The sequence below is a fragment of the Sceloporus undulatus genome, chromosome 1 (assembly GCF_019175285.1).
Source record: "Sceloporus undulatus isolate JIND9_A2432 ecotype Alabama chromosome 1, SceUnd_v1.1, whole genome shotgun sequence".
Taxonomy (NCBI): domain Eukaryota; kingdom Metazoa; phylum Chordata; class Lepidosauria; order Squamata; family Phrynosomatidae; genus Sceloporus; species Sceloporus undulatus.
Genome location: NC_056522.1, coordinates 64,944,663 through 64,961,462, shown reverse-complemented (window position 1 = coordinate 64,961,462; position 16,800 = coordinate 64,944,663). Strand labels below are relative to the sequence as shown.

Sequence of the window (16,800 nt, the reverse complement as noted above, 5' to 3'; positions counted from 1 at the left end):
AATAATAATAATAATAATAATAATAATAATAATAATAATAATAATAATAATAGTTTTTATTTGTATTTCTCACTTCTGCAAAGATCAAAGCAGGATTACATCATATTAAAAATACAGTACAATACAAATATAAACTACAAAATGCTAACACTGAATTAAACATTCCTATTAGTTCCTTACAATATATAAGCAACTGTAGTCCAATGAGCCACTAACCCCACGACAGGATACGAATGTTGAGGGACCCTCTGGAGCAGCTAGAGATTCAGTGAAAGAGTTTCAATGAAAACTAGCAAAGCCCATCTAAAAGTGCAGATAACCTCTAGGCACAGACAAGGCAATCTTTGTAGTTGGCTGGCCTTTTCCACATAAAAATCCCATTCCTCATTCATAAGTAATAATTACCTTTCTTCCAAAAGTACAGTTGGCCCTCCATTTTCATGGGGAATCCATTTCAGACCTCATAAGCTTGAATGGGATGCGTTCCCCATGCACGCAGCCTGGGTGCGTGTGCCACTAAAAACAGCAGAGGTTGGCCCTCCATGGATATTCAAGGTCACGGATCTGAGATCCGCGAGCTAGGAGGGGCAACTGTTTTGCTTTGTATCATGGCATGTAATCCATTCCATACTAGTTGATTAGCTTTTTATTCTAGCTGCTGTGTTAATGCAGACTATTAGTTCACAAGTGTATTGGCTGGCTGTCATTGCTCTAGTTTATGGGTGGGAAACATCTTGGTGGTGGGGGGCACATTGCTTCAACCCAACAAAGTGGCCACTATGAAGGTTGCCACCACTGCTGTAGTTGGTGCTGAAATCACTATGGCGGCTGTTTATCGTGCCTCGGGTTATCATGCCAGAGTACCCTCCTGCACTGCAGAGCTTTGAAGAGCTTCTTTTCCATAATGGGAGATGAAAAAGACAGGGGTTGCACCACACCCAGATGTTTGTGGTTTGGATCTGGTGGTAGTAGTGGCATAGTGGCAACTTAGTGTCCATTAGATGAGATCTAAATTCTCTCTCTCTAGCAGGTAATGAGTTTTTACCCTTTTTTCTGTGTGAAAGCCCTTTATGTATTGAAGTATCTGCCCTCAATCATACCTTCTCCAGACTAAATTATACCAGGTTTCTTCAACAGTTCTTCCTAACCTTCATGCATAGTATTCACCAAAAAGCCAAGATAGAAATGTAATAAAAAAAAGAAGAAAACTGCATCTGGCAAAATCTATGTAGACTTTTATTAATTAGTGTGTTATTCCCAGCAGGAAATAATCTTTAAATATTACTAATAGACACAATAAATAGAACAGAAAAAGAGTCTGGCCTTTGAACACTAGAACCAAGATTTATTTTCAAGAACTCAGCTTCATTTGGTTTCTTCTTGTTTGATTGGATTCCAACCAAGTGACCTTTTCTCACATCATCCAGCTCTATTAATTAAAGTGCCATTTTACATTAGATAGATGCCTCTCCCAGTGCATTGTACGCGGCATCCTACTCGTACCTGCAGAGAGTTTCTTTGTAGAGAGCAAGCAGCTGAATGCTGGGAATTTAAATATAAAGCTGTGCAGCCTGTCTGTGAATACAGATCTCTCTTGATTTATAGAATATCAGATTTTCTCCTTCCTCCAGCTTTTCAGGAGGAAGAGTGACATATATTTTAGAGCGATAATACATCAGGTCCCACTAACTACTAGGCTATGGATTAAAAGAACAAGTGCATCTAATTAGATGCTGCATGAACACAACCTGGAGCAGGCAATATCTTCTCATTTTTACAACCATAATTAAAAATATTCCCTCCATATATGTTTGAATGCAAACAGGGCAGCACAAGCCACTCTAAAGTTGTCTGTTTTAGTTTTAATCCTATTAATCTGAGGTTTAACATGGTCAGCAATGGAACATGCTAAATCACATGTAATGATTTAGACTAGGACCCCGAGGACCAGGATTCAAATCCCCACTCAGTTATGGAAACTCACGGGGTCACACTCTATCACACATAGAGGAAGGCAATCACAAACTACCTCTGAACCAATTTTGCCTAGAAAACCTCATGATAAGCACACCTTAAGGCCACTATTAGTTGGAAACAACAACAACAACAACACATTGATTTGAGGGTGAGATATTTACAGCACAAACCTGTAATTGTCTAATTAGCCTTGTTGTGCTCAATAGGGCTAAGTATTCAAAGATATAGCCATGTTAGTCTGTAGAATCAGTATGGTATCTTGTAGCACCTTTGAGACTAACTGAAATAAAGAAATTGGCAGCATGAGCCTTCATAAACTTCAGATTGAAGTCTATAAAAGCTCATGCTTCCAATTTCTTTCTTTCAGTTAGTCTCAAAGGTGCTGCAAGTCTCTCTACATACTCAATAGGGCTTAATTGCAGCTAAGTGTGTATAGGATTAAAATTAGGTTTTTACTTGAGTATCTCTTTAACAATAGGACTTTTAAAATAATAAGCCTTAAAACTACTAAACATTACAAAGTTCATGTTTTAAATTAATAGAATCATAGGCGGGGTACAGACCGCCGCTTTGCGGCGGTCTGCCGCCGCCACCAGTAGGTCCGCAGGGGAGCCGGAGCCTTCAGACGGCCCGACTCCCGCGCGGACCGAAAAAAGAAGCTCCAAAATGGAGCTTCTTTTACCGTCGCGTTTGCGACGTAGCGAGGCGCCAGGGGCGCGCTCGCTACGTCACAAGCGGCGCGACACGTCTGGACGCTGTGCGTCCAGTACGTAAAGATGGCGGCGCCCGTGTGTACAGGGCGCCGCCATCTTGTACGTATTCAATACGTACTAGGGTTAGGGGGGTGCGGAAGCACCGCCTCTTCCTAACCCTAGTACGTATTGTATACGTACTATTTGGCGGTCTGTAAACCGCCATAGAGTTGGAAGAGAGATCAAGGGCCATCCAGTCCAACCCCCTGCCATGCAGGAACTCTCAATCAAAAGTTATCCGACAGATGGCCATCCAGCCTCTGTTTAAAGACCTCCAAGAAAAGAGATTCCAGCACATTCTGAGGGAATGTGTTCCACTATCGAACAGCTCTTACTATCAGGAAGTTCCTCCTAATGTTGAGGTGGACTCTCTTTTCCTGTAGCTTGCATCCATTGTTCTGGGTCCTGTTCTCTGGAGCAGCAGAAAACAAGTTTGCTCTCTCCTCTATATGACATCCCTTCAAATAATTAAACAGGGCTATCATATCACCTCTTAACCTTCTCTTCTCCAAGCTAAACATCACCAGCTCCCTAAGTCATTCCTCATAGGGCAGGGGTAGGCAACCTTTTTGAGCCGGGGGCCGGGTTGCTGTCCCTCGGACAACTGGGGGGCCGAAGCAGTGGGGTGGAGCTTCTAAAGATATTGAATAGCACTGGGCCCAGGACAGAGCTCTGTGGGAACCCACTGGTCACTTTCCTCCAGGATGAAAAGGTGCCATTGTTGAGCACTGTTTGGGTTTGGCTGGTCAACCAATTACAAATCCACCTAATGCTTTCCTTGTCTAGACCACATTTTACAAGCTTCTTTGCAAGAATGTCATGGGGGACCTTGTCAAAGGCCTTCCTGAAATCAAGGTATGCAATATCCACAGCATTCCCTTCATCTAACAAGCTGGTAATTTTATCAAAAAAAGTGATCAGATGAGTCTGGCATGACTTGTTTCTCTGAAACTCATGTTGACTTTTTGTGATTATGGAATTGCTTTCTAGATGTTCACAGACTCTCTGTTTAATAATCTTCTCTAGAATCTTTCCTGGTATTGATGTCAGACTAACTGGACGATAATTGTTGGGATCCTCCTTTTTCCCCTTTTGGAAGATGGGGACAATGTTTGCCCTCCTCCAGTCTGCTGGGACTTCTCCTGTTCTCCAGGAGTTCTCAAAGATTTGCTAGTTCTTTTAATACCCTTGCATACAAATTATGTTTGTCTCTTAGCCATCAAAGAAATTCACAGTTTTTACAAGTTTTTTTCCCATTAAGATACAGTTATGATCCAGGCCTCCTAAACTTTAAGTAACTTTTGTCTATCTGAGGTGTAGTTTAGGCAAAACACAGCATTTACTAGAGCCCCCACAGTATTAAAAGTTGCATATTGATCTCCCTCCCCTTTTCTTCCTTTTTATACAGTATTGAAACAGGCAAAGGGTACATCCAGACTTATTGATAAGTCCCAGATTTTGTTCCTGTTCTTTTTGAATTTATATTGGGTTCAAATAAACTGACCTGGGAAGCTGGTATAAAAAGGTTCTGGTAGTATATTCTGGGATAAATAAAATGTATATGGAGCTCCAAAATAAAATTGGGTGGAACAGGAACAAAATTTGGATTGCCTAATATACATGCATGCTGTAGAAGTCTTGGTGAAGTCTTCTTATATCCATTGGCTATTTCTTTGGAAACTGCTTTAATTGTTAAGACACACCTGAGGCCAGGGAAATGTCTAATTAACAATTTGTAAACCACTCTGATAGCCTTTTGACTGAAGAGCATGGTATAAATAAATAAATAATAATAATAATAATAATAATAATTATTATTATTATTATTATTATTACTAGTCATATTGGGGGCTCGGTTTTTACTGGGATTGCAGGTAGGGAAAGAAGAGAACTCCAACCCTAGTAAGAATTGGGCTTCCTTGTCCTGGCCTCCCAATTACTTTAAAAAGAGAGCATACATATTTTTTAATTTCATTCTTAAGATAATACCTGGTATGATCTCTTCTAAACCAATTATGTTTTCAAGTAGCTTTACATACCAAAACTGAGGGATGTTCAAACCTAGATTTGTTCAAGGTTCAATCTCTGTGCCTTCTCTTCTTCTCTTTCCAAGCTAGAGTTGCATAGATAGGGATGAAAGACTCTAGAAGGTATTTAAATAATGTCAAGCAGTGCTATGAATGCTTACTCTATTCTTTTCCTAGTCCCTGAAGACTCTTATAGACAGTGGTATCTACTCCTTACTTAACATGCATAAGATGGTACTCTAAATTAATGTAAAATGGTTCAGCAGCAAATCTAGACATCAGATTGCTATGTACAAAATGTCACCCATTCATTAAATATCAGATACCTGATTTCAATCCTGGTGTCATGAAGTATGCCATGTGAGATGACTTCATGTGTCTAGAAAGCTTCATTGAGCTGGCTAATCCCTGCCTGAGAGACTTCATGTTGTTAATCCTCATTCTAAATCTTTGGAAGTCAGTGTTGTTGTTTCAGATGCATTCATAGAGCATTTGCTGTATCACTCCTGAAAACAAAAAGAGAAAGAGTACAGCTGGGCTGTGAGAACATTTATATCAAATTGTTAGTTTAAACAAAGCAAAAGAAACCCCATAATCCTTGATTATATTTGGAATGGATAGTATAGTGAGATTCCAATCATGGTAATTGGAATAAAGACATTGGGGATATTATCCATGTGTGTTACAGTGCTTTCATAGAGATATAACTGAGGAGGTGGTGGATTCTTGTCCTTCCATGTAGGCTGTGACACCGGCAAACTTCTTCGGCCTCTCCTAATTTATGCCATCTTGACCATACTCTGATGTTGCTTGGCCACATTTGTCCTGGTTTTTATCTGTTAAATGTTGGAGGGTTTGCCCACAAGTGACAACCAATAAGTTGCCTAGAAAGTCTTTTGCACTGTAATGTTTTTTTAAGCCATAATTATCCCCAGGTCTGTTAAAAGTAAACATAGGAAGAAATCTTTCTTTATCTTCTGTCCAGGATGTTACATGTAGCTTAAGCAGTCTCCCAGCAAGCATGCTGAATAATATGTGTAGCTACATGGTACAGTCATCAGTCAGTCTAGAATAGCACTCATCGTGTTAATACCCTCCTCATCTTCCAGTTTAACACTAATAACCTCGAAATGTTTCAAGTAAATGTGTTGAAGTTTTTTGGATGTACTTTGTGCCTAACCTCCTGCAAACATGCATATGGGCATTGTTCGATACACAGTGGTAGCACTAGGTCTTCCAGCAAAGCTCGCAGAATCTGTGTCCAAGTTACTCATGTTTGAAACTGTTGCTTATGTAATTATTGTAGCTCCTGGCCACAGAGCGAGGAAAGGATCCACAGTGGAAAGTAGAACTGTTTATTCATGTTGTTTCCCACAGACATTTCAGAATTTAACTTACGCAGTAGACTCTCTCTTCTGAACTACAGAGGAAATATATCTCAACTAGCAATCACAAAGTGTTATCTACATATTTATGTATTTATTTCAATTATTTATACTCCACTCTTCATCCACAAAAGCTCTCAGAGCAGCTTAAAGTTTGTTAACTTGACAGTTCCCTTCCCGCAGGCTTACAATCTAAAAAGACATGACACAAAAGGAGAAAGGAATGACACTGGGGAAAAGGATCAAGTCCAGCAGATACACTGGTACCCCGGGTTACGAAATTAATTCGTTCCGCCGCCGCTTTCGTAACCCGGGATACTTCGTAAGCCGAATAGCCCATAGGCGCTAATGGGGAAAAAGCTGCGCCGCGGCTCCATTTAAAACAGCGCCGGGGTTTTTTCGTAACCCGAAAAAACCTTCGTAAGCCGAAACAATAAATCCCTATGGGATTTTTTCGTATCCCGAAAATTTCGTAACCTGGGTATTTCGTAACCCGGGGGACCAGTGTATTGCTGTTCTTCTCTTCCTCCAAGACCAGGACAGTGACAGTAGAAAGGGAGGCGGGAGGCTCCTCCATTTGCTCCTCCATCTGGGGCTAGGCATAATGGAGCCATGCCTGCCTCTTCTTCTCTCCCTCTGAGTGGTAACAGTTAAGATAGACAGAGGGCCTTTCATCTGCCTCTGAGTCTAGGCATGATGAATGATTTCTGAATGATTCGTGGTAAGACGAACAATAATGCTTTGAACACAATATAAGAACAAATTTCATGAATAGAATCTGGATTTTAAAAATCCCTATGGGATTTTTTAAAATATCTCTACACATAAAAAGTTAATGAATAGCTCTATATTAGCAAGACTAGGATGAAACCTTTAGACTCATTGTCTGAGTTCCAATACTAGAAAATGTTTGAAATGCAAAACAGCCATGGTTCATAAGAAAAGCAAAAATCAGAGCTGAGCAATATGTTGGTGATCCTGATAAAATGTATTATTCTGTAATGTAAACCTGCCTTGTGTATCCTGCATAGGTTCTGATTTTTAAAATGGCTGAATAAAAGGTTTAAGTCTGCTTTCTTATACTTATTTATTAAGGAATAAGCTTATGTCCCTGTGCCCACTTACTTGGAAATAAGCACCATGGAAGACATTGTGTCTAATGTACGCCTGAGCTGGCATGCACAGGAATAGTAGGATGAATCTCATTAAAATGAGTGGGTATCATTTCTAAATAATAATAATAATAATAATAATAATAATAATAATAATAATAATAGGATTTATTTATATGCCACCCAATCACTGGGAATCCATAAATAAATAAACTTTCATAGGATTTTATTACAAAAGGATTTCCTGACATTTTCAAAACTGGTGCAAAGAAAGCCTTTCAAACTGATGTTACTTACAAACATTACTACAATCATTTAAAGCAAAAAAAAGTTTTTGTTAACATTCTATTACCTTCAAATTACTGTTTTAAAAAAAACAATTTAAGCGTTGCTTATAAATACAGGAGCCTATGTGGCTCAAGATCAATGGATACTCATGGAGTCATACAAAAGAAGAGAATCAGCCAGAGTTAAACATTTTTAAGACCATGAGTTATAGTAGAAGAGTTAATGTAGGGGTGAGATAATCATGGTCTTGGGACTGCATGTGGATGCTTTTAGGATCTGCAACATCTCCAGACCCACACACACCCTGCTTTTTCTGGCCAAAATAAGACGTAAGGTGGACTGGCTATCCTAGTAGTCTTCAGGAGTAGCAATTAACTTTTTAGAAAATTAGTTGTAGGAACCTCCTTGCACATTAAAAAATGCCCCCCCTGCCAAAAACAAAAAAACCGCAGGTAGACTTCTAGTCCAGGGTTCTGACAGTCTGTACTGTCCCAGGGTGGAGTGGGAGTCACTGAGAGAGAAAACTGGGCTCCAGACCCTCTGCACATGCCGATCCTGGGGGCATCCCTGAACTAGACAGAGGCAAAATAATATGTCACCCTCCACAATGGCATCACTAGGAGGTGCATGGGGTGCAGACCATGCCAGGAGACACCTCAGAAGAGGGGCGACTGCCATCCTCTTGCTGCAGGGTGAGAAGTGCAAGTTGGCCCCCATCTGCTTTCACTGTGGTGGTGCTGGTCTCCTCATGAGGAGGCCGGCACCACAGCAGCTCAGGAGAAGGCCAAGCCTCCGCCTGCCTCCGCAGTGGCAGTGCCAGTCTCCTCATGTGGCCAGCACCAGCATAGCAAAAGAGAGGGCTAAGTGTGCCCTTTTGGCTGCTTCCCCACGGCCCCCTCCCCCAGCAGGTCCCCTTGCACCAGGTGATACTGGGGGTTGGGGACACCACTGGCCCTTCAGATGGTGTGGCTCCTCATCCTCTGAAGATGATGGGAGCAATAGTTCATCAACACCTGGAGGGCTACACATGCACTGAAGGTACAATTTCAATGAATATATTTCATGTGATTTCTTCTTAAAACTAGCTTCACACACACACTTTTTTGGACTGACAAAATTATTGCTAGTTTTTTTCTTATGAAATTAGCAGATGCTTTTTTTCTTTTCTTTTCTTTTCTTTCTTTCTTTTTTTTTTACATTGTGGTGTTGGAGGGAAAGCATTTTAAAAAGCAATTGCATTTAGAAATCACTGGCTTTAATCAAAGTTTAATCTCTCCTCTCCTGAGAAATTGTAGGAGATTCTAGGTCAATTGAATCCTGGGGGTGGCTTGCTTGAATCTCACATGAAATAATGTTTTAGGACATCAGTGATGTAATACAAGCTTTGAGCTTTTCATTACCCAGTTTATTATCAGTCTCTGATAAGTTAACATGAAATTATATAGTTACACAGGGGAAACAGGAAATCAATTACCTTCCTGGCTTAACTCATAAAAAGATACCAATCCCTAGAAACTAAAATAACGCAAGACACAACGAAATTTGAACTTAGTGCTTTTAGAAATATTATAGACACGGGGGCAATGATTCAACTGAATACTTATGCTAATGGAAGAAATAATTTACTGAATATAGGAGCAAGCAATCTATCAGCTAGCAGTTTGTGCAGCCCCTGTGAAGGCATAATGCAGGTGTTCCTTGGAATTACTTCCTTAACAGAAAATTTGGTACTAAAGGCAGAAATAACATGCCCTATGCCACAAAAAGGAAGAACAGTTTAACACGTTTCAGCAAACTTTTTATTGAAAACTAACAATATGCACATGTGAAATGAAATAGGCAGGTCAGGTAAGACTTGCATAAGTAAAGAAAAATATTTTGAACCTTTCAGAGACCACTTTAAGGCTTTTTCCAGAATGTATCATGGGATGACTTTTTATTTCACCTACCTCCACTTTTCTTATGATTTCCATTTTGGTTATCAAACATATAATTCTATGCTTTAAAAAAGAAAAGAAAATCTACCGTATTTTCCAGCGTATAAGACGACTGGGCATATAAGACGACCCCCAACTTTTCCAGTTAAAATATAAGACTTACCCATTTCCCCCCATTCTCTCTGTTTTGCTGTTCATGTAAGGGATTCTGGAGGCAGTTGCTGTTTAGCTTTCCCAGCCTCTGTCTTATTGCACTGTTTACTACTGGCACTCTGCTGCAACCTAGCCCTACTTCACTGTCCTACCAATGCTGGTGTCACTAAAAAAACTTTAACATTGATAGAGGACTAGGAGGAAAGGGGAGGTTGGGTGGGACTAAAAGGACTTTGTAAATGGGAGCTTGCTTCTTAGACATTGCATTAACTGTGGCATACCATCTGGGACTGCTAGAGTTGTACTCTATTTTTTTAATTTTTAATTTGATGAACCACCATTGTTTGTGGTTGTTATCTGCCTTCAAGTCAGCTCCAACTTAAGGTGACCCAATATAGAGTTTCCTTGGGAAGATTTATTCTGACCATTGCCCTCCTGAGAAAATGCGAGAGGCTGAGAGAGTACGACTTGCCCAATGTCACTCTCTGGGTTTCCATGGCTAACCAGGGATTCAAACCATGGTTTCCTGGAATACTAGTGCAACATTCAAATTGCTACAAAACACTGACTCTGTTCATATATTAGGAAAAACTTACCTAAATAATGTACATAGTCAAACTATTGAGTTTCTCACTCCTTCCAATTAGCAGCCAAGACATGGATCAGGAGCAGAGAAATTTGAGGTCTGATGATGTCATACCAAACATTTTATATTTTTAATCATTACAGGGGAGAACAGAGGCAACAGAATGCTGCTCTTTGAGATTGCTGTTGTGTGTCATCTGAAATATATAGTTTTGACTTCATATGTGTAGTTCAAAATCTGCTACATGGAAACTGTCAACTTCTTTTGACTAAGCAATCTCACTAAGGACCAAAAAGTGTCTTGTTATTTCAGCACTCTCTTGGGAAACAGCGAACAAAGCACCAAACTAATGCAAAGGTTTTAGGCAGCCATCTGGCTCTCAGGATGAGCCTCAAACTCTAATCAGATTAACTCATTTTTTGGCAAAGTGCCCCGAGAATATGTAATTTAATAAATTGCATATTGAACAAATGATATTTGTTTTGAAAGGTCTCTTCAAATACCAGATAGTTTTTGTTTTTGTTTCTGGTTTTTTCCCCCAAAATAGGGTGCTTTAATAACATGAATGATATTGATGTTATGCCCAGAAACTGGAAACAATACTTTTGATAACTATACCTTCCAGAATTCTCCAAGCTTCCTGGCCAATGCTGGCCAGGGGATTATGGGCCTTGTATTCCCAAAAGTAAACTTTTTCAATTTCTGATATGAACATAATTGCATACCATATTACTTGAGGCTATTCCACTTATCTTTCAATAATATATTCCTTGGAATTGCTTATCACTTGGGAACATATAAATGTTTCAAGTCCGTTTTTAATTTGCTGCTGTTGAACATAGTGTTCAGTGATAACTGTCAGTCAAACCTTGAACTGAACAGTGCTCACACATGCTATGATCAATGTAATATGGTATATTGTATCATAATCTTGTTGTTGATGATACAGTAATTCTTTTGACACAATTGTCATCATCACTGGGTTTCTCTCTCTTAAAATCTACTGTAATTGAACAGTTTGGACCAGTAAAATGTAATTAGAACTGAATTGGTCTTCTCATGCTCTTATTGTTGAACAAAAGGAATCCACATTGCTAGGAAAAGTGCTTTTGGTGCAAATGACTTTTATTTTTTAAAAAAGAGTCAAAATATTTGCACTACCATTTATGAAAAGATGCAAAATAAATTTGTTTTTAAAGCAGTCATCATCAAAATAAGGTTTTTAAAATGAACAAAATGGAAACACAAGTATTTTATTCATTTAACTTATTGTGCCACCTTGAGAAATGGGAGCTGGCTTCAGTCACAAACATCATAGTTATATTCACACTATAGTATTGTAATGCTCCTTGTGCAGAGATGCATTTAACAAGAAAGCTGAAATTTCAGCTGCCAGAAAACACAACTATTATGATCTTTGTGGTAGCCAAGTATACTGATCACATTATACCAATATGCTACCACACCCATTGACTGCCTATTGATTTCCAAGCTCATTTTAAAGTGATGATAAAACGCTGCATGGTTTGATCCCTGGTCATCCGAAGGACTGCCTACATTGCTGTGGTCTCCAGACATGTAGTCCAGCACTCAAACCACTGCATGACACAGATCATAGTTATAGTCTCCCTCCTTGGAGGTCTTTAAGCAGAGGCTGGATGGCCATCTGTCAGGGATGCTTTGACTGAGAGTTCCTGCATGGCAGAAAGGAGTTGGACTGGATGGCCCTTGTGGTCTCTTCCAACTCTACAATTTTATGATTCTAGGGCCTGTTACAGACAGCCAAAATAAAGCTGCTTCGAGTCACAGTGGAGGTATGGTGTTTCAATGATGCATGCGTCCTAAGAGTCCAGAAGTTGCACCAAAGCCACACTCCAGCCCTAAGGACTGGAGCGTGGCTTTGGTGTGGCTTCTGGACTCTTAGGACGTATGCATCATTGAAACACCATACCTACACTGTGACTCGAAGCAGCTTTATTTTGGCTGTGTGTAACAGGCCTATGATTCTTTCTACATTAGTGGTGCATTGCTTGGGATCCAGGACCACACAAAGCTCTCTCAGGGCTTCATTTGTGTCTTCTATACCCTCTTGACAAATTTCTCCTTGATAATTTTATCATTATTATTATTATTATTATTAAACTTTATATAGCACTGTAGATTTACACAGTGCTGTACATACAATAAAAAATCAATAAAAATGAAACCTGCAAATGGCATACATTCTACAAGATAACAACAAAATACATATAAAACAATAGATAATAATACAAGATAGCATTAGATAAAATAAGCAGGCAACAAATTAAAAACATTGAATATCCTACATCAAGCAAATATCAAATAGCAGTCAGGTAACAATTACACAATGCCTGAGAACGCTTCCCTGAATAATATAGGCGGGTTACAGACCGCCTATTTGGGGCGGGCTGTACCCGCCCCTTTCCCCGGTGTATCGGGGCCTTAGTGGCCAGAACGGCAGCCGCTGAGGCCCCGATCCGCCGCTTTTCAGGCTGCAGGGAGGGGGAGAAAGGGGCCGCTTGGCCCCTTTCTCCCTTGCTTCGCTGGGCGCAGCCATCTGAATGCTGCGCCCAGCAAAGCAAAACGGCGCCGCAAACCAGGAAGGAGCTCCGAAATGGAGCTCCTTCCTGGTCCGCGGAAAGGGCACCCTAGGCGCCCTGGCGTGGAGCGAGGACGTCACGTCTGCACCGCCCCTTATAGAGGCGGCGCGGCTATGACGTCCTCATGACGGCGGCTGTCTGGAACGGCCGCCGTCATTTTTTACACGCAGAGCACATATTAGGGTTAGGGAGGTGCAGAAGCACTGCACTTCCCTAACCCCAGTACGCACTCTGCGCATACTTTCATGGTGGTGTATAACCCGCCATAGTCTTCAACTCCATTTTGAAACTGGTTAGAGACGTGATGACCTGTGCTCAAGGGGGAAGGAGGTTCCAGGAGTGAGAGGCAAAAGATACTACAAATCTTTTTTTTCTCCTGCTGCCATTAGCAGTGAGGAAAGAGGTATCTGTCTACCTTATCGGACATATTTTTCCCCTTTATGGGCACAGGAAGGGGCCACTCAGGGCCATGCGAGTCTGAGAAAAAATGCATTTTCATAAAAACAGAGGTCTTCCAATCAAGCCAAAAGATGCACCTCAGCACTGAATGAGAATGGCTTGATGCCGGGCGACGGAATGGGGCCATTTTGAGGACACTTTGGGGTGTGGTGAAATGCTTTTTTTTCTTAGACTCGAGCGGCCCTTTCCCATGCCTATAACAAGGAAAAAATGTGTCCGATAAGGTCTTGTGTCAAAATCACTGCAAGAAGGGGAAAAGGGAAGGCTCTTTAGCACATTTTGGAATCCTTGCTCTGTGAACCTTTGTTAGAAAAGAGTTCTATAAATGGGGGAATACCACTGAAAATGTCCCTTCCTCTCATGCCCACCAGCCAAATTGCTTGTATGACAAGTACTTGAGAAAAGCTTGACAGGATGATCTCAAAGGACATGCAGGTTGATGCACACAGCAGTCCTTCAAGCAGTCTGCTTCCATACCATTTAGGACTTTAAATTTGAAAGCATGCACTTTAGATTGTATCCTTAAATGCCCTAGCAACCAGTGTAGCTGGTACTAGGGTAGTCAGTGGCTGATGTGGGGCAGCACTGGGTCCCCACCCCACCCACCACCACCTTGGTGTGCCAGGAACTGGCACTATTGTCTATAACTGTTTTTTTTCTTCACAAGGAACTGGCAGCTGATGATTCATGGACTGGTACCAGTCAGTATACCACCATTTTGAGGAGCACTGCTGTGGAGTACGTCTTATCACATGTGCTGGGCTCAGTGTAATTTGAAGAGGCCCATGGTTGTCAGGGAGGTAATGAAATCCCAGGCAGACCATATCTCCCTGTTTGAGCCAGCCCAGGCTCATGATCAAAAGAGGCCTTTCTCTCAGTCCCACCACCATCGCAAGCATGGTTGGTAGTGACAGGACAGAAGGCCTTCTTGGTAGCTGCTGCAAGACTCTGGTGCTCCTTCCCAGGGGTCAAAATGGTCCCCTCCTTGTTATCTTTCCATCAGCAAGCTAAGACATTTTGATTTAGACAGGCATTTACAAAAGAACATTTTTAAAGAATGGGCTATTGTGCTCTTTTAATTGTACTGTTTCTAAGCACTTTTATCTTTTTAATTGCATTCTATTCTTTTAATGTGTGATGTGTTTTAATACTGTAATTCTATTTTAATGCTCACTTTGTATGACTTTGAGTCCCAATTTTGTGGGAAAAGAGGAATATAAATAACTCTCCTCTTCCTCTTGCTCTTATCAGTTTTACAGGTCACCCCATGCCATAACTGCCCTATGTTGTACAGGAACTTTCCCAGTACCAAACCTCTGTCAGGAATAGATTCCAACAGTTGGATGGCTCCCATACAACTGAGAGCAGCTGCAGGTGGAGCAGCCATAACATCAATAGTGGTTTTACCAGGCCCCCAGTAATGGCTCCACCAGCAACCCCTGGCTGGTATGCTATTGATTTCACATGGTCTGACCACTCTGTCCCTCTCAACATCAGAGGAGCTGCAATCTGTGCCACTTCAACTTTCTGAACCATATGCAAAGACAGCCCCAAGTTGAGCACATTACAATAGTCTAATTGGATGGCACATGGGTAACAGAAGCAAGTCTTCTCTCTAGACAGTGGCACAACTGTTATACCAGTCTAAGCTTTAAAGTGTACGGCTGGTATATAAGCCAACATAGCTACTTGTGCTTCATAAGTAATGTCAAGTCCAGGAGGGCCTGAAACTGCAGTTTTGGTTCTTTGGAGAAATTCATTCCCATCCACAATCAGCTGGAAGCTTTCCTCTAGAGACTGCTTGCTTTTCCTCTGCAGTGCAAACCATCTTGCCTTGGATTAATCTTCACCCTCAGCTATTTTACATTATGTCCTGGATGAATTCATCTCTTCTAAATGTTCAGGCCTATTATTGTGAACCTAGCAATATAATGTTTTAAACATAACACCAAAGTAGCTGACTGAGTTGCATATAATTTATCATATTTTATTTGCTTATGTTATCACAGATATAATGTGACATAATGTAAATGGCTCAGTTGCTTTGACACAGCTTCTGTTATTTCTTTCCATCTAAGGAAACAAAACATTCGTACATTAATAATTTTTATCTTAATTTAAATGGTAATTGGATTATACCATTTAACATTAATACTACGTAAGATATCTGACCCATGTAAGTGACTATGCTGTATGTAGTTGTTTATCACATAAAGTCAAGCCTTGTCTCTTTTTGGTGCACTTTACACAAAAAGGCTGTATTCACCCCACTCCCACCTTGAGAACACCAAGAGACAGATAAGCATAAAAATACAATGTGACTTTGCACTATGGAGTAAGGTGAAGGAAAATAAAGTACATCCAAGTTTTATCTTCTATTACATGTCTGATATAACAGCAGATGAAGCAGTGGGATGGTTTGTGCTGCATGGAAGGAAACCATGGAGAGACGTGTTCACTCTCCCTTTGGGCCATGAAGCTAATTTGTTTTGGACTGGCTCCTTTTGCAAGATTGTTATAAAGATAAAATCAAGTATGATGCTGAACTCTGGAAGAACGTCAGGGTTACATTTCCGGGTGGAGAATTTCATCTTTGTATGCAATAATTGAAGCTTAATAGAAGGGAATGCAACTTACTTGCATTTCATGTCTATCCACTGAATAATTGAGTATCAAAAGAATGTATCTCACTTTTCTTTCAGATTTTTAGAGTGTGGGATATCCAGACCCTTTCACCAATGCAGGTCTTCCATGACAGTCAAGGGGGACCCAGAGATACACAGATCTTTGCTATGATATTTGACAATAACCGTGGTATACTGATTACAGGTATATTTGACCGATTGGGCTGTAAAAAAATTGATATCTTTTCTACATATAAATTGATATGCTTGTACATATTAGTGGTAAATATATAAGCATCTTCTATTGAAGCTAGTTGTTTCAAGCACAGTTATTCCCAGAGAGTGAAGGGAGAACACATAGATTTAAAGAATTAAAGGGATCCCATCTTCTAATTTTGAGAATCCAAAGTCTCAACAATCTTGTGTTTTTCTCTTTGAGAAGCACTGTTTTGGCAACTTTCTATTATCATGATTAAAATTTTCTGTGAAGCTATACTCTGCTTGTGGGTGAGATAGTTTATAGCCATAGAGGCAGGGAATTGCTACTGCTTTTTTTCAGGATGCAATTAAGGCCAATTGGTTTAGGAGGGAGTATCCCCTAAAGCAGGGGTGGGAATTGTGCGTCCTTCCAGACATTGTTGAACTGAAACTCCCATCAGCCATAGCAAGCATAGTTGATGATGTGGAGTGTTCGGATATACTGTCCAACAACATGTGAAGGACAGCATTTTATCTTCCTCTGCAGATATGTCTTCACATATGTCTGGATAAGACAGAGACAACAAGCTTTGCTGGGCGCATTAGTGCTACACAGTGTGCCATTCACACCAATTATGCTTATCTCATGATGAGCTGACAGTAATGGGAATCTGTGCCATT

The 16,800-nt window shown here is 40.5% G+C and overlaps 1 protein-coding gene across 1 annotated transcript in view; it reads left to right on the top strand.

Annotated features, from left to right (window-relative positions):
• The window catches only part of WDR64 (WD repeat domain 64), a 105,234-nt gene that overhangs the window by 43,213 nt on the left and 45,221 nt on the right, over window positions 1–16,800 (top strand). Inside the window, 1 exon segment of the mRNA XM_042440396.1 lies at window positions 16,000–16,126. Coding sequence (XP_042296330.1) covers window positions 16,000–16,126 — 127 coding nt within the window.